Source organism: Phycodurus eques, chromosome 12 (genome assembly GCF_024500275.1).
Source record: "Phycodurus eques isolate BA_2022a chromosome 12, UOR_Pequ_1.1, whole genome shotgun sequence".
Classification (NCBI taxonomy): Eukaryota; Metazoa; Chordata; class Actinopteri; order Syngnathiformes; family Syngnathidae; genus Phycodurus; species Phycodurus eques.
This window is the reverse complement of record NC_084536.1, coordinates 12,517,883-12,541,509: the sequence shown is the minus strand read 5'-3', so window position 1 is coordinate 12,541,509 and position 23,627 is coordinate 12,517,883. Positions and strand designations below refer to the sequence as shown.

At 39.9% G+C, this 23,627-nt stretch overlaps 1 protein-coding gene across 2 annotated transcripts in view; it reads left to right on the top strand.

Annotated features, from left to right (window-relative positions):
* tmeff2a (transmembrane protein with EGF-like and two follistatin-like domains 2a) overlaps positions 1–23,098 on the top strand; it is a 130,675-nt gene extending 107,577 nt beyond the window's left edge. Inside the window, exons 6-11 of one of the 2 annotated variants that reach the window (XR_009769566.1) lie at positions 6,173–6,321; positions 13,420–13,467; positions 14,381–14,489; positions 20,790–20,948; positions 21,102–21,174; positions 22,567–22,577. Coding sequence is in view for 1 of the 2 variants with exons in the window: in XM_061692110.1 (XP_061548094.1) it covers positions 6,173–6,321; positions 13,420–13,467; positions 14,381–14,489; positions 20,790–20,948; positions 22,567–22,663 (562 nt within the window). In the remaining variant the exon portion in view is untranslated. Of the gene's footprint in view, positions 1–6,172; positions 6,322–13,419; positions 13,468–14,380; positions 14,490–20,789; positions 20,949–21,101; positions 21,175–22,566 lie in introns of both variants that reach the window. The other variant, XM_061692110.1, reaches the window with a different exon arrangement.
* The last annotated feature ends 529 nt before the right edge of the window (positions 23,099–23,627 follow it).

Below are 23,627 nucleotides of genomic sequence, written 5' to 3'. Positions count from 1 at the left end.
TCATTCTTCACCAGTCAGCAATCTTGCAAAAGAAGATGTGTAATTGAACTCCATCACTCTATTATTGTTTAAAAGACTAAAAAGCTGACCCAGGGATGATGACTACTCTCATTTTATTTAGCTTTCAATTTATAGTTGCTGTGTCATTGCATATTTTTTAATTCTTCACCCTTGTCTTTTTCTATAAAAGATTGTTACAGCTTACTTGGTGACTTAAAGGACATTATGCTCGTCTGGAAGAGCCAATTGTCAGTTCCATTGAAGCATTTTTTCTTTTTGGCCATATGCACCCATATTACTCTACAGTACAAAATTATTGTTTTGTACTTTTTTTGTGGCCTAAATCACCAAGAAAAGTACAAAGTTATTGTAAATAAGTATAAAAAAGCTTGCAAATGTTTGAAAAGTTTTAAATTTTATCCAAACTTACCATTCTGGCGTGCTTGATACTGACATTGTTGACAAAGTCATCATAGGTGAATCGAGGTCGCTTTCATGAGCCGTGAGGAATTAGTGTGCTTCCTAGTTCCAAATCAGTTGCTACAGACTAACGGCTTGACACACACAAAAAAAACAATATATCTGTGACCCGGAAATAGGAGTGACCGGGTTTCCGACAGTGTAACATCTTCACCGAGCCTTGCTGCCGAGTCATGGGTGGAGAAACTCTGTTTGTGGGTGGTTATTATGTAAATTAAGATTTTTTTAAAAATCTGAATGGCTGGCTCGCGGACACAATTTTAAGTGCCCAACAAGAGATTCACTTGCTTGTTTAATTTCACACTTGATAGGTGGCCAACACTCCAGACATGTCTATTTGTATAAAAGCAATTAAAAACTCAATAAGTACGCTTTCAATTTGAAAATGTTCCACTTTTGAGAAACTACCTGCATGTCATGTAGCTCCATTCAGCCACCACCCCCCAACCACCTAAAAATTATGACTTTTGGGCCGCACAGCCCGAGTATAAAGTGGCTTTTTACGGTCTGAAGCCAGCAGACAGTCAAGGGGTTAGGAGGAGGTTGGGGGTTGCTTTGATGGGAGTGAAATAATTGTAGGCAACTAATCAATACAACACATCCTGCTCAGACCATCTCCTCAGAGACATGTCTCACACGCACACACATTCACACACACCATTAACTTTCATGTAGCGCTTTGTTTCTCCCTTGTGTGTGCGCGAGAGAGACAAAAAACGAGCTTCACCTCGCAAGGCCGAGGTGAAGCATTAGTATGTGTTGACGCAATGCAGTCTAGCGGAATAGTGCCTATTGTAGGGAAAGTGAGTCGGCATTAAAAATGTATGTAGGCCAGACATCAGCCACTGACCAACCACGGCCTCTAGGGAAGAAGACGGGCATTTGGAATGTTCTCCTACAAAGAGAGTTTGATGGTGTCGTGTTTCACACCCGCTCCTCCTTTTCAGGCTTAAACTCTTCTCATTGAGATTTTGATGACAAATGCACTGAAATCCCAAATCCTGTCTTGGGGGTAAATTGGGAAGGAATTTAAGTTGATCGCCTTTGTTCATTACATATTCTTGACACCGTGGCAACCTCCTTATCTCCTGTGATTCAGATATGACTACTTCTGCCTTCACACCAGTACAACATAATTAGGTTTCGCAACTCGTCTTAAGGATTTCTACTTGTTTTTTCGATGTCATGTAAACATACCCTTAGGTCCAATACAACAATATATACTTCACCTATGATGATGCCTTGACCAGAATCAGAATCATCTCTTGGTGAAGGATGTTAAAGCAAATTCACAGTTTAAAAAAGTTCCCACCAGGTTAGTAGGTTGGTGTCGATACTGTAACTGTACACGTAAAAATGCTTGCGATACTATGATGCCGATACCACGTTACCAGCCTGATACGTATATGGGTATAGTATGGTGGAATCCTCGCATTTTCAAATCTCTCACTTTTCGGGAAACCAAAAAAAGAAATGTTTCTTGATCCATTAGCATTGCATAACCAAAGGCTGCAAGCAATTTTCAACACTTTAAATTGGTAAATCGTTTTTAAAAAAATAACAGAGCCACATGGGGACTTGACTAATTGTTTCGATTTGTGAGAAAATATTAAATTGACCATATTTGGACATGGGTGTTTTCTGTCCGACAGTGACAATGGAATACAGGAATAAAGGTGCACAATTATGAGAAAAAAGTACCGGTAATTTTCTAAGAATAAGAATTCTGCTCTCCCTGAGCGCGTGGTGTGCACTTTGGCAGACTGTGAACGGCGCTTTAATAAGAGAACACGTATGGTTGTTTGATAGTGTTAACACTCACACGTTTACTGTAAAATGAACACAAAATAAAGAGTATTACATGTTGCTTATTTAACAAAAAAAACATAGCTTTGTCTTACAAAAATCAGCTATCTTAAAGCTAAAATGTGAAATGCCATAGGTGTTTTATGTGACAGAGTTTTTTTTTTTAATAAATTTTGCATTGTCATCATGGTATAAACTTTTAAATAATGAATATTCAGACACAAATGGTACAGTAACATATATTGAAAGAAGATATGACAATTATCCAAGGTGTATATTCTTTTTACTTTGCGGAAAAATTATTATTATTATTTTTAACTTTGCGAGCATCTTCTTTGTGTCTTTTCATCAATTCCACATATTTCTCGCTCAAAAACAGTACCATTGTTTGTAGTTTTTCTAAAGTGTCATATTGGTTTTTAGTCTACTTTTCAAAAATACAATAAGGCCCTAAACATTAGGGTGTCTGTCTTATTTAGGTGGGTCACTTGTTCCTTCTGTGGCATGTGGGACTGCTTATTATGTGTGTGATGCGTAACAAAGGCACGACAATCTCTTTTTCTCTACTTCAACTGATCCATCATCATAAGGCGATGCTGCCACACTTTGCTGCATGGCATTTCAATCAACATCAACATGAGTTGTATCATCAAGGCCATTTGTGAAGGTGCCTGCCTGAGGATGTTTGCGTGTGTATGTGTGCGCGTGTGTGTGTGGGCAAGGCAGCCGAATGCTGGTGCTTTAGCGTGAGCCGGGAGAAAATGAAAAGGCTGTGAGAATAATGACAGATACGTAATTACAGTGTCTAGCATCTGCCTGGGGGAAGTTATCTACGAAGTTAGTCCTCATAAAACCTGACACACAGCGGAGGGCCACACTGCATGCATCCATGTATACGTAAATGTATAAACGTGTATCTATTGTACTTTATTATCCAGGCCTTGATTATAACACTCCTGTTAGGTTGTCAAAGTGACCCATCCATCCATTTTCTATAGTGTTTGTCCTCATTGAGGTCGCAGGTGAGCTTGAGTCAATCCCAGCTGACTTTGGTCGCCAGTACATCAGAACTGACTAACTCTAACTCACTGTGCCACCCCACAATGACCCAAATAAAAAAATGAAACTCAATAAGTGTAATCAATCTATTCAATGACTGTATCTTTTTTTTTGTTTGTTTGATATTCCAAGTAGTAAATAGTGGTGTCAGAATTAATCAATTGATATATAATAGATCATCAAATGCATCAACTATTTTGACAAATCGAATCGTTTAGAGCAATTGTTTTACTGCAAATTCTCCAAATCCTCTGAATTCATCCTCTCAACAGTGTAGCGGACATGCCACGCAAAAGATGCCACCCGGCACCCCAGCCTCGCACTACCGCCGCTCCCCACCGAGGTAGACGTTAACTCCAGAGTCGCGCGCAGACTCTAAACGGATTAACACAATAAACTATCTTCAACAAGACACAGACATTTGCTTTGCCATGCCGACACTAAGTTAATCACATCTGCCTGGGACTTCAAAGTTAAGACCCAAGAATGCTGGGTTCGCCCCCGGATGCTAAATTAATTAACTCCCCGCCAGTCGAAGAATTGGACCCACAGAGACGCCTCTACCCTAATTATTCTGAGAACCTATTTTTACTTTTGCTTAAGTCATATTATTCTAAAGTTACAGTACTATTACTCAAGTACAATTTGTGGCTACTCAAACCGTCTCTGTCCAAGACAGAAAAAAAAATATGAGAAAAGTTTAGTAAATGGACCTAATAATGAGATAGCTTCTGACACCCATCCATCCATCCATCCATTTTCTGAGCCACTTCTCCTCACAAGGGTCGCGGGTGTGCTGGAGCCTATCCCAGCTATCATCGGGCAGGAGGCGGGGTACACCCTGAACTGGTTGCCAGCCAATCACAGGGCACATACAAACGAACAACCATTCGCACTCACATTCACACCTACGGGCAATTTAGAGTTGTCAATTAACCTACCATGCATGTTTTTGGGATGTGGGAGGAAACTGGAGTGCCCGGAGAAAACCCACGCAGGCACGGGGAGAACATGCAAACTCCACACAGGCAGGGCCGGGAATTGAACCCCTGTCCTCAGAACTGTGAGGCAGACGGTCTAACCAGCCGTCCACCGTGCCGCCAGCTTCTGACACATTTTAAATAACTAAAATTGCCTCACGTCAAATTGGCTAAGGAACATTATTTACAAAAAATTTTTGTAAATAAGGCTCACATTTTACATATCGTATTTTGTCACTCAGTGAAGACCTTGAAGCAATTGTCCCGATTTAGTGACAAAGGAAAGCTTAACGTGTTGGCTCGAAGTTTTACGAAAAAAGACAAAATGCAGAGAAGAGGAACACAAATCCGGGAATTCCCAGAGGCTGAAAACAGGCCATTTGAATTTTTTATTCAAATATGTAGAAAAGCAAACATTTAGCTACATAAACTGCACTTAAGTATGCCATTGCTTATAAGGTCAAAATGAATAAATGACAAAACTAATCAGTCTGTCTCATGGGAATTTAGTACAACATGGAATATTTAAGCCTGATAATTAAAGCACTGGAAGTTTTTTTTTTTATTAAACAAAACTATCCATCCATCCATCCGTTTTCTGAGCCGCTTCTCCTCACTAGTGTCACGGGCATGTTGGAGCCTACCCTAGCTGTCATCGGACAGGAGGCAGGGTACACCCAGGACTGGTTGCCAGCCAATCGCAGGGCACATACAAACAAACAACCATTCGCACGCACAGTTACACCTACGGACAATTTTAGAATCTCCAATTAATGCATGTTTTGGGGATGTGGGAGGAAACCGGAGTGCCCGGAGAAAAGCCACGCAGGCACGGGGAGAACATGCAAACTCCACACAGGTGAGGCCGGGGATTGAACCCGGGTCCACAGAACCGTGAGGCTGACGCTCTAACCAGTCGGCCACCGTGCCGCCTAAACAAAACTAAAGTATATTAATTATAAGAAAACTGACATTTATTTTTTTACTCAACCCGCCTCTTATGTTGTGGGGGAAATGAATGAATGTAATAAATAATTTCAAAGGATTCGTTAAATGTAGTTTTATATTGTATGGTGGTTTTCTTTTTTTACTTTTATTTCAGTAATGGGAGTAACTTCAGCGCTTATACAATTATCTGTACGTCTACTTTATTTAAGTACGGAGTGTGAGTACTTTTGCCACCTGTGCAGTTTACTACTACATTTTCATTTTCTCATTGAAACAAGCAGTTGCGTTGTCACCACAGTTGGACAATTGACGTTCCACTTGAAACACATCCAACCACTGTGGCGTGTACATTATACATTTTCAGCTTCATCAAGATAGTGTCAGGTGTGGAAGGACGTAAAGAGATGGTAAACAAACTATTTCGGATAATGGCATGCTAATGCGACTATATTATCTGCGCCCAAGTTAGTACTTTCCATTCAGGGCTGTTTTCAAGAAGCATTGAAATGTGCGGTTTTCTTATCTCTTTGTTTCCATTGTGAGGTTTTTTATCAGACCAGCCTTCTGTGCAGCCTGTCTCTTTTTGTCTTCTTTCTTTCTTTTTTTCTTATTTTTAAATTTTGTTTTGTGCAAAGTTTCATCTATTTCGCTATTGTGTCAAATTGAATGTGTCAAAAGACAATTTGAACGGGATTACAATGCTCGGCCACAACATCCCAACCTAGTAAAAGCTTGGCTGTGTGTTTTCTGACAGGTGTAAGGGGGTAAGATTTTTTTTCTAACAGTTTCATTAACCCTTTAGTCATATTTGGTCAAAATCTTGTCGTACCACAGCCGCGGATGTTTTACATACTATCGTGTGACACAAACAATTGTTTAAGTGGCCTCTTGTGTTGCAGGTGCGTTTGCAACATCGACTGTTCCCACATCAGCTTCAATCCAGTCTGTGCCTCCGATGGCCGTTCCTATGACAACCCCTGCCAGGTGAAGGAGGCCTCCTGTCAGAAGCAGGAGCGCATTGAGGTCAAACACCTGGGCCACTGCCAAGGTCAGAGTCAATATTGTAAACACATTGTAAAACGTCACAAATGTACCTGTGCAATTTTCTTTCAAAGCCAGTTCTGGTCAGAGGTTGGGGTTCGCCAATTTTTTGGGTCCAGGAAGAACTTTTTTTCAAGGAAGTCCCTCATAATCCTGACACCAATTTAACATAACTACCATGTGAACCAATATGTACCGTATTTTTCGGACTATAAGGCACACTTAAAATCCTTACATTTTCTCAAAAATCAACAGTGTGCCTGACAATCCGGTGCGCCTGATGTATTAATCCTGGTTTTGCTTACTGACCTCGAACCGATCCTTAAAAATCTGTCAAAATGTTTTAGTACGACTTTGGTAACCTGCGAAGCCACACTGCTTGATGGCTTGATTACAGCTACCATAGTCAGGAGCCTCGCGGAGTAATACGTACTGTGCTTCAACATAATATTATGGTGTGTGTATAAGGACCCCAAAATGGCACCTGTTAAGAGACATGCTTACGAAGGGGCTTTCAAACTCAAGGCTATCAGTCACTCAGTAGAGCATGGGAATAGAGCAGTTGCGAGAGAATTCAACATTAATGAATCAATGGTACGGAAGGGGAGGAAGCAAGAAGATGACCTGCGCCAAGTAAAGAAGACCAAACCGAACCGTACTGTCGAGAAAACAGGGACCAGTACGTATCTATACGCAGCACAGGACACGAGAACTCATCCTTCACTGTAGTTCTGGGTTGACAGGCTAATGGCCAGAAACTATCACCCATGGTCATTTTCAAGAGGAAGACCTTGCCAAAAGAAAGGTTTCCGACCGGCTTCATCATCAAGGCTAACTCAAAGTGCTGGATGGACAGGGAGAAGATGAGTGAGTGGCTGAAAGAAGTTTACGTCAAGAGACAGGATGGCTTTTTCCACAAATATCCGTCCCTATTGATCTGTGACTCCCTGCGCGCCCATCTCACCGATAATGTCAAAACCCAAATGAAGCAAACTAATTTGGATCTTGCCATAATTCCAGGTGGATTAACCAAAGAACTCCAACCGCTAGATATTGGTGTCAACAGGTCGTTCAAAGTAAAATTGCGAGCTGCGTGGGAGCACCTAAATATTGGTGACCTGTTTAACCCGTGTGTGGTGTTAATATTTTTGTGATTCAGCAAGTGTGTGGGCCTGCATTTTGGGGGTTTTAGCTAAACACAAGCAGACAATTTTATGTTAACATACACAACACATGTTTAATTCATCCCAGTTACAAGCAGTATATCATCAATGTCAGGCGGACCCCTCGCATCTCCAAAATCTAAATTAAACGCCATCTTGCTGGAAACAGACTTCACCGAGCCCCTAACAAGTCTATTTCAAAGGTCTGAGAGTCTTGCGTGAGCCAATTAAGAATAAATAAGTCAATAAAAACAACGAACTGACCAGACGAGAGTGGAATACATAAAAAATGAATCTGTATGCAAACTTACCTTTGTGGCTGACCAGCTTCCTTCTGCAACAAAATATTACAGCTATCAAAATTTCACAAAACAGGCCTACCTAAATGTAGCTAATGTAACTCTTTTCACTGTTTTTGTCATGCAGCCTTTCAATCTTGAAGCAATATAATGCCACATGGCTCCAACAGAGTCAAGAAGCGGTGGAGTTATACGTCACTAGATTTGATCTCAAGCTATTTTCAACACTTTAGATGAGATAATACGTTGTAAAAAATTACAGACTATGTGGGGACAGACCATTTGTATCAATTTGTGAATGAAAAAGAAATTGACCATATTTTGACATTCAAGGTTTTCACCAGACAGCAGCAATATACACAAAACATGGTTAAAATGTTTCCGTTACATTTGTTAGATCACATTTAGTTATTAATTGAACTCAATTGAATTAAATGTATTATTTAACCATCATCATTAACTGATGTTCAATGCTTCCACTGACAACATGGCTGTGAACAAAGAGGAGCTAGTTTACAAAATAACAGTCAGTCTTGCCAACTTAACAAGGTGGATGCTTTCTTAAATGTTTTTTCTGACCGCTTTAGCGAATATTTAAAAAAGAAAAGCGACCCATCTTGACATGGTGGTTTTTTTCAGCAAACCCTTTTATGAGACAGTCTTAAATTCCGTCTGCCTTTTATATGTTGGCACAGAGTCAATTTTGATGATAACCAGGAAGCTAAGATTCATTGAACCTCTCAAGCGGAACACTGCTTGTCATGTGACTATGCGAATCATTAACAAGTACCATCTGTTGGTGAGAAGCATTTGTGAGAGCGCTATAACATGTTTATTCTCATTGAAAGTTGCACTTCAAAATACGTCTTTTTCCTCACAAGCCTATTACAAAAGACATAGGGAAAAGAAGAATAGAATACCCCAGAGCTTCCTCTGGGTTCTGCTGACAGCTACCAGTTTGGAAAAATTTCGGCATCACTGAAATGAGCCAGTGCTGCTTGACAACTGCTGTGCGGTAAGATTTAATCAAATAATGAACCAAAACCAACATGATGAACGAACCCCAATGTACGAATGTACTATAGGAGATTGTAAAAACAAATAAAATGTACACAAATAATTTTCTAGACCGCCTCTCCTCATTAGGGTTGCATGTGAGCTGGAGGATCACTCGAATGAGAGGCAGACGTGCTAACCACTACCACTGTAAAACCAAAATCAGATGTAAATTTTTGTGCAAATATTTATTTTGGAATCCAATGGAAACTCCAAAGTCAAACAGCATCTCTTCCATGGCGACAGTTGACCTCTAAGTTGATGTGGTATAAAAACTCTTTATCCCCCTCATTTTTAATGTAATACAGTGAGTACGGAAAGTATTCAGACCCCCTTAAAATTTTCACTCATTTTATATTGGAGCCATTTGCTAAAATAATTTAAGTTCATTTTTTTCCACACAGCACTCCATATTGACAGGAAAAAAACGGAATTGTTGAAATTTTTGAAGATTTATTAAAAAAGAAAAACTGAAATATAACACAGCGATAAGTATTCAGATCCTTTGCTCAGTATTTAGTAAAGCACCCTTTTGAGCTAACACAGCCGTGAGTCTTTTTTGGGAATGATGCAACAAGTTTTTCACACCTGGATTTAAGGATCATCTGCCATTCCTCCTTGTAGATCCTCTTCAGTTCTGTCAGGTTGGATGGTGAACGTTGGTGGACAGCCATTTTCAAGTCTTTCCAGAGTTGCTCAATTGGGTTTAAGTCAGGGCTCTGGCTGGGCCATTCAAGAACAGTAACGGAGTTGTTCTAAAGCCATTCCATCTATATTTTTGCTGTGTGCTTAGGGTCATTGTCTTGTTTGAAGGTGAACCTTTGGCCCAGTCTGAGGTCCTGAGCACTCTGGACCTCATCATGATGCTGCCACCACCATGCTTCACTGTTGGGACTGTATTGGACAGGTGATGAGCAGTGCCTGCTTTTTTCCACACATGCCACGTAGAATTAAGGCCAACAATTTCTATCTTGGTCTCCTCAGACCAGAGAATCTTATTTCTCTTTTTAGCAAACTCCATGCGGGCTTTCATGTGTGTTGCACTGAGGAGAGGCTTCCGTCGGGCCACTCTGCCATAAAGCCCCAACTGGTGGAGGGCTGCAGTGATGGTTGACTTTCTAGAACTTTCTCCCATCTCCCGATTGCATCTCTGGAGCTCAGCCACAGTGATCTTTGGGTTCTTCTTTACCACTCTCACCAAGGCTCTTCTCCCCCAATTGCTCAGTTTGGCTGGACGGCCAGCTCTAGGAAGGGTTCTCATCGTCCCAAATGTCTTCCATTTCAGGATTATGGAGGTCACTGTGCTTTTAGGAACCTTAAGCAGAATTCTTTTTGTAACCTTGGCCAGATCTGTGCCTTCCCACAATTCTGTCTCTGAACTCTTCAGGCAGTTCCTTTGATTTCATGATTCTCATTTGCTCTGACATGCACTGTGAGCAGTAAGGTCTTATATAGACAGGTGTGTGGCTTTCCTAATCAAGTCCAATCAGTATAATCAAACACAGCTCGACTCCAATGAATGTGGAGAACCATTTTGAGGATGATCAGAAGAAATGGACAGCACCCGAGTTAAATATATGAGTGTCACAGCAAAGGGTCTGAATAGTTATGGCTGTGTGATATTTCAGTTTTTCTTTTTTAATAAATCAGCAAAAATTTCAACAATTCTGTTTTTTTTCTGTCAATATGGGGTGCTGTATGTACATTAATGAGGAGAAAAAAATGAACTTAAATGATTTTAACAAATGGCTGCAATATAACAAAGAGTGAAAAATTTAAGGGGGTCTGAAAACTTTCCGTACCCACTGTATGAATTTGTTTGTTCCAGACTCAAACCCAGGTCATTATACAACCATTATTTACGCTACAGGCGATATTTCTTCAGGAAACTTTTAACATAGCTGTGGGTCCGTACTGGACAGTTGGGCAAGCAAACCAAGTGCATTGTCCTCTCGGCTTCCCTTCCCTGCTACACCCCAAACGCATAGACAACACAATTGCTTTAATCACATTACGGAAACATCTGCAAAGATAATGTGCCATCCCCTCCATACAATATCTGGAGTATAGTGACAGCATTACTGAATGTTAATTACCTTCCATTACCTTAATTACCTTCCATTTGGATTCAGTGTTTGTTTGTTACTGTTCAAGGCACAGATATATTTTATTAATCAGCGTGGTTAAAACCCATAAAGTGACACATTTTTTTGCTAATCCAGCCGGCTGGAGATAAAGATGTTTTGTTGTTGTTGTTGTTGTTGTTTGTTTGTTTTTCTGGGAACGATCCTGAAGCATTTTAATTTGTCTGTATTTCGGGTCACTTTGACTGGCATTACGCAACTGTTCAAATTGGCGGAAGTTGCCATCATGTGGACAGAAAGCGCATCAGCTACTGTAACAATTCAGCAAAGGTGCTCAAATCTCGACGTTGCTCTTTAATGTGCATGAGTGCGTGTTGCCTCGGCGGGGCATTTAGGGACAATTGATTGGAAATTTGAGACGAAAGTTTTAAAGAATTAACTGGGGACAACACAATCAGTCCTAACTTGCTTTGGGACCAGAATAGACGGCTCGATTGCCTCATTATACATATATATATATATATATATATATATATATATATATATATATATATATATATATATATATATAAAGAATATATATATTATAATATATATATATATATATATAAAATACACTTTTGGTCAGAATAAAGTAGATTGATCGCTGTGTACTTCATGCAATTTGTTTCAATCAGGGGAAGCAGCAAGAGAAACAAATGACATTGCCTCACTCAGTGCAGCTCGAGAGTCAGGGGATGCCGTGGGAATCAGGTTCAATTTGTAATGACCGAGCCCTCGCACACCCTTTTTCAAGACAGCTCTTTAAAACCATCATCAAAACTTTGACTTTATGCTCCGGCCACATTAGCACAAAAAAGAAAAAAAAAAAAAACACCTTTTGCATCGCTCAAAGTGTCTTCGCTAGGTTACCCGCTTCTTATTGGTGCTCATTTGGGCAAATTACCTGATGATTTAGTGGTTGTCAATCTTGTGTCTCTGGTCCCTCAGGGGTCCATAATAATTTGAATAAATTATCATGGTGTATCATTTAAATTAGTGCATACCTACATATGGGGACCGGTGTGCCAATAAACCAAACATAATGAACCAGTGACTTCTCCCTACCTTAGCTTTCCGGCCAATTAAAAACTCTGATATTATTTTGACTTATAATCACATAAATCAGATGCAGATTTTTTACAACAAAAGGTGTATATATTTTTTTTTGCACAAATGATGTATTTATTTGAGAATACTTAATTAAGACTTTATTCTTGCAAGATTATGACTTTCATGCCGACAAAATACATACTTTGTCTGGCAAAAGTTTTTTTTTTTTTTTCTTGAAAAACATGGATTTGGTGTGATAACATTAAGTCGTTTTAATTCTTACAATATTTTGGGGTACTGATAGTAGTTATGTTAAATTACGGTTAGGATTTTGAGGGGGTCCTCAGAAAAAATTCTACCCCGTAAGGGGTCTCAGGACCCAAAAAGTTTAAGAATCCTTTTTAAAGCATCATCTGTCACCACAATGCGTCGCCACAAATTGATGACGTATGATATAAAAAATTTGTGAGTTTTCAGGCCCTTCAAAAGTTCAACAATTTCTCAAAAAGAATAACAATAACAAACAGCGATTCCAAGATGCTGGACTTCACACCATCTGGCATAGCTTTCAGTCAAGATGGGAGATTTTCTTTTCTTAGAAAGGGTTCCTGGCAACGAGGGTAGCCAGTAAAGATTTGAGTCTCCACGACAGAAGCAGAGCCAAGAGTCTGAAGGAAAAAAAACAAGAAAAAAAACAAGTGCCCGTAAAGACAATAAAAGCATTTTTACTCGTGAAAGCTGCATGTCATTCCCTCCACTTCATACACTTGTCAATTAGTGCGCAGATATGTACAAGTGGCGCATTCAGCGGACACAGACAAACACTAATTGGGGGTTCAACTTCACCAAGGCATCTTAAACACAAACAGAAAACTTGAGTTGCTTCTGATATTATGAGAGCAAATAAATAAACCCAAGCTTGCAGAGCCCACCACATTTCTTGCATTCTTTTCTCCCAACATGTCTGTGAAACAGTGCAAAAAATACTTTGGCAGAGTGACAGTGGAAATACAATCTCCTGGCCTTTGAAAAAAAAATAAAAATCATGGCAATAAGCTGATAATCAACGAAAATGCACTGTTTTACTCTTGCGAAGTGCAATTTTCCAAGCAGCACCAATAAGGGGAGCAAAAATAATGTTCTCTTATCTTTTGTACCCTCAGACTCCTATCCTTTCTACCCTTTGTACAGTATAATAGAAAAAGACATGGTGTGCGTTTTGAGAATTCAGTGTCCACATTTTTATGTATTAAGTGACAGTTGCGGATGTCTCCTGTGCCCTTTTATTGCGGTGAAATCACATTGAATTCTCTCACTTTCCATTGTGGCATTTGTTTTAACGTGTATCTCCTAATGGCTAGGTGAAAGGTTTCAGCCTGAAATCAACGTTACTTTCTGGCCTTTTTTTCAGATGGAAACAAAGGCGGAGGTGGACATTTCGCACCCACAGACATCACCGGTAAGAAAACGTGTTGCCACACCGCTTATTCTGATTTTATATATATATAGTTTTTTTCCATGCATTACAAGTGAACCACATCCATTACGTGTTTTACATTTTACATATATACATATACATACACATGTATTACATATACATTACACATGTAATGTAATACATATGCATTACACGTGTACTCACATGCTACACACATTACATGCATTACAAGTATGCTATGCATGCATGTGCATTGCATGTGTAACACATACAATAACACGTGCGTTACCCTGTCATCACACGTTACACATGTGTTACCAATGCACATATACACATGTTACACGTTATATATTTTGTGTACATTACGTGAATTAAAAAAATATGCTGCAAATGTATTGCATGTTACATATGCCATACACTTGCATTACAGGTATTATACTACATGTATTACACGTGAGATATGCATTACACATGTTAACATGTAGAACATGTGTTACACGTGTGTTACGCTTGTATTACACACATAATATCAGCATTACACAAAAGCTACAAAATGGTAAAAACATGTCAACAGCGTTACAATTTTTTTACGTGGCGTGGGTTATACATGCATGCATCGTTTCAGAAACTTATGTAACATTTATATATCGTTCACGTTTATGTATATGTGTGACATTCAAAACACATTTTGCACATGCTATATGGTGTTACACGTGTGTTACATGTGTTACATTGCAAATGTTACATGTTTTACACATTACATATATTATACATACACTACACATTTGTTACATTTGTGTTACAAATGGGTTAAACATGTTACCCATGCATAGTGGGTTAATGGTTTACACATTCATTATGGGTGGATAACTGCTTGGATTATATAGGATTAATTTCTGTGCTACATACCCTCTTATCCATTTTCTATTGTCAGGAAATGGACAGGCAGATGGCCTGTACACCCCCTGTCCAGATCTCTACAAGAATTATTGTGTACATGGAGAGTGTCAGTTCCCCAGTATACCTGCCCAGCCGTCATGCAGGTACACACGCATGCACACACACACACATACAACCGCCGTGCATTACATTCACTCTTCGTGGCTGTGTCGAAGGTCTGTACAGAAAAGAAGAGCAGCCTATGTTTCCTTCACAGCAGTATTGCCTACTCCTTGTGTAAATAACATAGGCACCATTTATTCAGTACTCAATTTTAGGAAGCATACAGGAATTGCAAGATAAGGGATTTGATTAATCCCAAAGAGGAAAGAAAAAACAATCTGCTGTGTTCATGCAACTATACAATACAATGAATACAAGTGTCTCTGCAATTACACTAGAAGTGCATTCAAGCAATATTCAAGGATTTCATTTGATTTTCGTCCTGCGGGTTATTGTTTGATAAATACAATGGACACAAGAGTTTTTTCTGGGTTCGATACATTTTCATTTTGGTAGAACCCGCTGCACCACCACCCACGACGCATCAAGCCACTGGCAGAGCTCCATAGATACACTCAAGTAGGAAACTTAGGGAAAGTTATTACATTTGTTAGCTTGCAGGCTAGCAGGGTAAGGAGCTAAACAGCTCATTCGACTCGGAGTTGTGTATGTGTTCCCCACATAACACACACAACGTACACACACACAGACGCACACGCACGCACATTTGGGAACGTTAACTGTTTATTTACCATAACCACAGTGACACACGCTATCAAGTCAGGTAGTACTTGACCTCAGCAGTCATTTTCAGCATCGTTTGTGCGTGTGTGCGTGTATACGTGTATATATATATATATATATATATATATATATATATATATATATATATATATGTTGTAAGACGACTTAGCTCCAACTCTCTGTATCTATTCAAATGCAGCACTCAGAATCCTTGGATGCCTGGTTTTCTTTCTTTGGGACATCCATTTATGAAGCAAAGGAGCCTTACATGTACATACAGAATGCACACTCGCATAATGTAAGTGCCGGGGGACACAGTTTAACTTGGATGATTCAGCTTCTACGGCTATTTTTTCGATTTGCTCTTGTTTTTGATTGCAAGCAAGTTTGACTTACCTGGGAGGCTTTGTTTCTTTTCCGAGGAGACACTATTTTAATGCCACTGCATTCCTAGATCCAGCTTTTGCTTTTGCTCTAAACAACTACAAAGGGGGAAATACACGAAAAGAGAGATATTATTCAAATTTTTTTTTCACAATTTAAATCACTCCCCAGGTGTCTTAAAAGTTTAAACTCCCCGTTTCGTGTTTTGTTGAGAAAAGCCTATTTTGAGGGGGCGGTCCTGCTACATGCAAATAAGTGATTGTATACCTCGCCCCGTACACTGCTCGGCCAATAAACCTACAGAGTACAGCTTTTGTTAGCATGATGCTTGAGGGCGGAGCCAGGGTGTTGAATGAGGCCACTAGCTTCTACTTGTGGAAGAATGTTGAAAAAAGCAGTTTTCTGTCGTTTCTTTTTTTTTTCTCTCTCTGGTGAGCAAAATATTTAAATACAAGTCCTGAACTCAACTCAGCCCACTTCACAAAAAGCAGCATTTTAGAAGATAGTGAACAAATCTTCAAAAAAGAGGCTTCAAGCTGTTTAATGCTACAACCAGTTGAAGTTTACGCTAAAACTAAATATAAAATAAGTAGCTACTTAAAAGGTTTCGCTTAATGCTAACACATAACTGTTAATACCATACATGGACTAACACTTAGCATCTATGGGGCGGTGTTACAACACCTTAAGGGACTGATATTTCAACACAAACAGTGCAGCAACATATGTACACAGACAATATAACGATACTGACAGGCGTGTATTCTTAATCCTCTGCAAAAAAAATTGACTAATATTAGTGCAGATTACTGAGTCATAATAGTTGAGTGGAATTGCTCTTCGTTTGTCTGCATGACTGTTTTATACTGCAGCCAAATGTCCAAGTCGCACACAGCAGAAGTTGCTGCAATGAATTAATCATGATGCACAAACTGTTTAAGTCTTTACATTCTATTTGTTTGCGTTATGAATTTTTTTGATAAAAGTACAATTATATAGAGTGGATTTTCCTTGTTAAAGATCACATTTCACTCATTTCCCACTTGATGGGTGGGCAGGCACTCACGAGATGCAACGATTAATTCCCTTACTATGTCCCCTTTAAATACATTTGCGTTTTAATGAAAATGATCTGTGTTGAAAGGTCCACTTATTAGGGAATTTGATTTCATTTTTATTTTTTTTGGTCCTCATTAGTGATTAAACACAAAATCAGCACCAACACACACATTTTGGCAACAACAGTGACACAGGCACTAATGAGACTATGCGTGCACTGCACATGATTCTCTCGGCTACACAAAATACACTTAAATGCAGACAGCAAGAGATTTTACGTTTGCATAAAAGCACAATGAGAAACGAATACTGAAGTGTAACAACAAGCACACAGAGGGAATGTGTAATTGTACTGCTAAGACTCCCATCATTTAGAGCCTGATAGTGTAGCAGCCAGGGGGTGTGGGTATCGCTCTCCAACTACTATCTCTCTCGCTCCCTTTCTTCCCTGTTTGTCGAGATGGACATTTTTTTGCTGCTGTGAAGATGCTGTGGTTAAAGACCTTTTCTGCCCCCTACTGGACTCGTGAATCACAGCTTGTATCCTAAGGTGAAGACCCTCAAAATACAGCAGGGTTGAAATGTTCGCCACACTTCGTGAGATGGAGGCTGAACTGTGACTGTGTGCGTATTTGTACCAAACAAGGATACGCTGCTGTTTGCGGGTAACAATCTCCCCTGAGACAGAGAGAAGGCAGCTCAATGGAAGAAGAGATTGCGAGACAGAGTCAGACAGGCAGAACGATAAAAGGTGGACCATTTAGCTCCTCTCTGATGATAGAGATCATCCAGATTTGTCCCTGTCTCCCTCTTTCTGTCTGTCTGTCTGTCTTGCTAGCTGGCTTTAGCGTACCCACTGAGAAAAGACAATATCTGAGGACTCGATAAACATCATTCTAAACATCATTATATACTCATCATCATTTATATATATATATATATATATATATATAGAGAGAGAGAGAGAGAGAGAGAGAGAGAGAGAGAGAGAGAGAGAAAGAGAGAGAGAGAGAGAGAGAGAGAGAGAGAGAGAGAGAGAGAGAGAGGGAGAGAGGGAGAGAGGGAGAGAGGCGGCACGGTGGACGACTGTTTAGAGCGTCAGCCTCACAGTTCTGAGGTCCCGGGTTCAATCCCCGGCCCCGCCTGTGTGGAGTTTGCATGTTCTCCCGTGCCTGCGTGGGTTTTCTCCGGGCACTCCGGTTTACTCCCACATCCCAAAAAACATGCATTAATTGAAGACTCTAAATTTCCCGTAGGTGTGACTGTGCGTGCGAATTTGTTGGCAACCAGTTCAGGGTGTACCCCGCCTCCTGCCCGATGATAGCTGGGATAGGCTCCAGCACGCCCGCGACCCTAGTGAGGAGAAGCGGCTCAGAAAATGGATGGATGGATATATATATATATCAGTTAAGGGTGTCTCGATCCGATCTTTGCAATCAGAAATAGGTCCGACATCAGCAAAAAAACAAGGATGCGATTGGATCGGACCGAATCTAAAATGTCGGATTTTACCACTCTTATAAAAGCAGTCCATTTCATGCACTGCTCCAGCACTTTATCCATTAGCACCCGGATGGTATTTAGAGTCCACATGATCAGAGCAACTGGTTGCTAAGGTGCTAACATAGTAGCAAGGAGTGAATGTTACTTGCTTAAAGTCGTTCATTGACACTCTCCTTGAAGTTCACTGTAAAACTAAACACACATAACAAAGGAATTACACTTACTGAATGTTCAAACAAATTAAAGATTTTGTAGCTTACTTCATTTTTGGTCACAAAAATTGCTAGCTCAAAGCTGACAAACAAGGACTGAAGAACACGATTGATGAGCTACCGAAAATTAGCATTGAACTCACAGCACCTATATCTCTCAAAATAGTGAATATTGGTACATAAATGCTATATAAACATACAAACAGGCAATATAACAATACTCTCTGGCATATATTCTTCAAACCCCATAAAGAGTTATAATAACAATCTTCGATTGTGACTTCTACTTTCTTTGTTACTGCAAGTGTATCTCATTGCGTACACTACACTGCCCCTCAGAGGTCTAGACGTGCACAGCAGTTACTTTATGTAACCCATTGGTTAATAATAAATGGTTCTGTTTTGCTCATGCCTACTGTTGCTGATTATTGTTCTCTGTTTGAGTCATATCACTTGATGAAGCCTTTTCTAATATTTCAGACTAAAAAAATAAATAAATTCTATATGATTATTGCAGTCACTGATGGTGTAGTGGTACATTCGCCTGACCGGTGCAGGCAACTTGGGTTCAGTTCCCACTCAGTGACGGTGTGAAAGTGAGTCTGAATGGTTGTCTCTCTCTGTATGTGCCCTGCGAATGACTGGCGACCAGTTGAGAGTGTAGTCTGCCTTTCACCTGAAGTAAGCTGGGATATGCGCCAGCGCCCCGCGACCCTGAATAGGATAAGCATTGTAGAGAATGGATGGATGGATGATTATTGCTGAAATCGGATCAGACCGATATCGGTATTGGCCAAAACTGAAGGCTGCAATATCAGTATCGGATCGGAAGTGAAAAAGTTGGATGTGGACATCCCTCACATCGGTTGTTAATTGTTAATAAAGGAGGTCTTCAGTTTACAATGGGGTCTAGTCTAGTCTCGATAACTAATTAAAGTCACAAATACAGGAAATATTTTTATGAAAAAAAAAAATATATTTCTCTATTAATACCTCTATTATATAATATTTCTCTATTAATACCTCTATTATATTAAAAAATATTCAAGATGATTAAATGAAAACAGTAAGAAAAAAAGACAATACATTGTATCATGTATTCATTGTGCAAGTGAGATGAGCTACAAAGAGGAGCTGCCAAGACACAAGTTAGTGATTTAAATGACTTTTCTCATTCAGTTATTATTCATTATTACAAGGGGTCTTCAGTTTACGGCGGAGTTCCATTCCTGCAACACCATCGATCCATTCTCAGTACCGCTTATCCTGTTCAGGGTTGCGGGATGCTGGAGCTTATCTCAGCTGACTTTGGGCAAAAGGCGAATGACACCCTGAACTGGTCGCCAGTCAGTCGCAGGACCATATAGACACAGACTATGTACATACTGTATAGGCATTTTTGGTGTAGGTAGATCATTTTGAGTCAGTCATTTGAAAAGTAGGTCTCAAGGCAAAAAAGTGTGGCCATCCCTGTGCTAACTAGAGGAGCTACTGTAAGTGGAGCTATCATGTCAAGAGACGAGTTATTTACATTAAAATAATAAAATATAAACAGCAACAAATAGGGAGTGAATTATTTCTTGAATTCATTGTGCTATCGAGAGGAGCTACTAGGATTTTCCAAGACCCAAGGAAATGATTTACCTGACATTCCTCAATCAAATCAGTTTTTAAGTGTTAATACAGCGGGTCTTCAATTTACGACAGAGTTCCATTCCTGCGACGCCGAGATTATCGAAATTTGTATGCAAGTCAGAACACACGTTGCCCAATCGTATTTGAATGAGAAACACTTCCAGGCCATAAATATTAACACAATAAAACTAAAAATAGCAAATTATTGTATTTCACAGACCCCCCGGAGTCTGAATATCCAAGAGTAACTATTAAGTCACTCCCTTTTTGTCACTACAAAATCATTGTCATCGGCGTAATTGCGCTATGTAATGATTGATTATTGTAACATATTAATGTCTGACATTAATGCTAATGTTAGAATTGTTTACTTGTGTAGGTCTGTATCGCAATGCATCAATCAGTCAATTATTTCCTCTGACATAATATGTAATTATAAACCCAGATGTACGTATGCACCATGATCGTTGATTGTATTCCTGGCCAAATCGACCTTCAGTGTATATTTTGATCTATACTGTAGTTCAATGACAGTTGTCGCTCTCCCTGATAGCACAGACGCAAATATTTGATCATCTTGATTATATGCCCTCATCCCATGCCTTGTATTGATTATATTCCTCATAATAAGAATTTTGGATGAGCAGAGAAGATATGAATTTTTGAGCTGCTTTGTATAATGTGCTAGGTCATCCTTTCCCTGTGTATTTGCCACTGATTGCCTGCCCCCACCCCCAATCAAACACAAACATGGCCAACTTCTTCTTCTTTTCCTTTCGGCTTGCCCCTTAAACCTATTAAAATAAATGTGACTTCTTTCAGTGCTAAACAACAACTGTGTCTGTTCCCTTATTTGCGTTGTAGTTGCCACTCAGGTTTCAGCGGACCCCAGTGTGACACCAAAGAGTACAACGTGCTCTACGTGGTCCCGGGCTCTGGAAAACTGCACTACGTTCTCATCGCCTCCATCATCGGAGCACTGCAGGTGGTCATCATCTGTGTGGTGGTGCTCTGCATTACGAGGTGAGTCGTGCTCATACAAGATGCTCTGAGCCTTACTAATCAGCATAGGTGGGGGACTCGAGTTGCACAGGGGATTTTGCTGCTCACAAACCCATAGGAAACACCGAAAAGGTCACCTTGTGTGTGTCGTTTTCTCTGGTTATGGAAACACAGATGCAGATGTATTTGATGGACGGTTGAGTGGGGCGCAGTTCCCATGCATTGAGCAGACACGGCCACAGCATTCGTGAGCCTAGAGATTTTGAAGCTTCATTTTATATACTTGCTTTATATACTATACTGTCTTATTGTTGTTTTGCTGTTGTTGTTTTTTGCTGTTCTTTTTCTCTCTGCCCTGTGCCCTCTCAAACCTTATTTTGTCTGTGTTTCCGTTAATGGTACAAATAGGTTGTAAATCTAATTTAATGAAAGGTTGTCTTGGCTGAATGCTTACGGCAGTTGAGAAGAAAATGTCTCCACATGCACAAACACACACAAACACACACAAGCACCTGTTTCGTAGACAGTGATGATTCATATTCATATTGACTGACACGAGCTCAGGAAGCCAAAAGGATGCCAAATGAAATCTGGATACATAATTTGATCCGGACAGCTAATTTTCACCAATATTTAGCTCATCACCTCATTTCTTCATTCACATCTTATTTAATCAGTGCCACCTGGAGGACTCATAACACATTGACACAGAGGAATTAAACCAGACGGCTCGAATACAATTGGTGCGAGTCTATCGAAACAATCTTAGATTCGATTAGAAGGCCAGATTTACACTGCAAATCCAAGCGGCCATTTTTTTTTCTTATTTTTATCTCAAGTGACATACCTAATATGCCTGTGTGTGAAGAGACATGCAAATTTCTCATAAATAAGTACACAAGCATCAACAGTGACAACACAGAAGTAAACAATAATATATAAAATAATAATAAACGTTACATAGTGTTACATTGGCGTGGTTTGACTCTTCAATTACTGTACTACTTTCCTAATTAGACAGGATTTTGTTCGAGCTTGTGTTAAATTAGAGCATTTTAGAAAGAGCACACAAAAAAAACGCAAACAGTTGGAATTGGAAAATTGGAAACATTGGAATTCGGACAAGTTAGGGCACCTGACACTTGAATAGAGTCTGTATATATATGGTATAAACGGTATGTGTGGCGATAGTAGAAAGTTGCCAGAAGAACCCATCTTCTAGTGCTGATTACTATAGAATGGAAAACGCTACAAACAAACTTCTCTTTTCTGGTAAAAGGAGAAAGTCTCCTCTTTCGTTTGGTATGGTCGATACTTACAGTATATCGTCACAGAACACATTATTCTGTGGGTCTTGAAAGGTCCCTCAAAATGCTATAAAACGAATGCCAACATGGGGAAATCTGCTTTGAAACGGCTGGCAGTCAATGAGTTAATGGCGTATATTCAAATTGCACCAATTAAAAAAAATGGATACTGTGTCACTTTAACCACACAGTATGAATACTCTGTTGTATCCTGAATGCTACGTGGATTTCAAACTTGTTGTTTTTCATGAGATTCCTTGTTGATAAGTGATTTTATTTTTGGGGGGGGGAAACATCTTTTAACATTGTTTTCTCTGTCCGGCCCCACACAGAAAGTGCCCTCGCTCCAACAGGATTAATCGGCAGAAGCAAAACAATGTCCACTTCAGTACCGAGAACACCATGCGCGCCTCCACTCGACTTATCTGAGCCCGTCGGACAGAATAGCCGTCCACTTTAGGGAAGGCTTGTCTTCTTAAATGTCCCCCTCTCCCCCACACTTTGTAGAGCAACCCCAAAAAAATCTAGGATCTGCTTCCCCCTTGTGGCTGGAGCCTCTTTCTCACTCTGCCGGTATGAACGTCCAAGAATCCCCATGGAGCATGGGGGGTACAAGCAAAGACAGAGCTGGCACACCACTGACTGTGAGATTTACGCACGGAGAATGTGGACAGCGTCACTTTAAAGGTCTTTCCATAGAACACCATGAGAACACAGGGTGAATTGGTGAGAAGGGGTTCTGTGAGAAAACTGAATGTGAGTATGTATGTGTGAGTGTATATTAGATGTGTGAGTTTTGGTAGATGCGGGTTAGCCAGTGTCTGTCATTTGTAGGCGAGGGGGCAAAGCAAATTGGGGGTAGTGCAAAGCTGGGTAAGGGGGCTTAGATTTCGACTTTTCTTTATTCCAGTTGGAGGGGGGGGGGGGATTTCGGGGGGGGGGGGGGGGGCTACACGTGATGCCTTGCACCTTGTGTTATAGGAGACCCTTGACAGAGGTCATGATGTTATTATAGAGCTCTCTTCTTCGGTTGTGACAATGACTTCAGCTACTGTATCTTGGGTTCTGTTTCCATGAGTTGTTACTACGTTGTCTTGATGGAGTCATTTTTTTTTTTTCTGTAAATGTAAATAAATAATTTATATCACGAAAATGTAACTCTGTGGCTCTGTACTTTAATTTTGTTAATGCCAGACAAAATGTACAGAAATACACACTGTACATGTATTTTTGCTTGTACACAAGTGACTTCATCAGGCCGTTGGAGACATAGGGGCATCTGTTAAGACTCCAAACAAAGTCAGTGGATAAAGAATCTGGCCCCCTAAACCAAAATTGTGTCTTAAATTGAAACAGCAGATATTAACTAATCAATTTTACTCATCATTGAGTG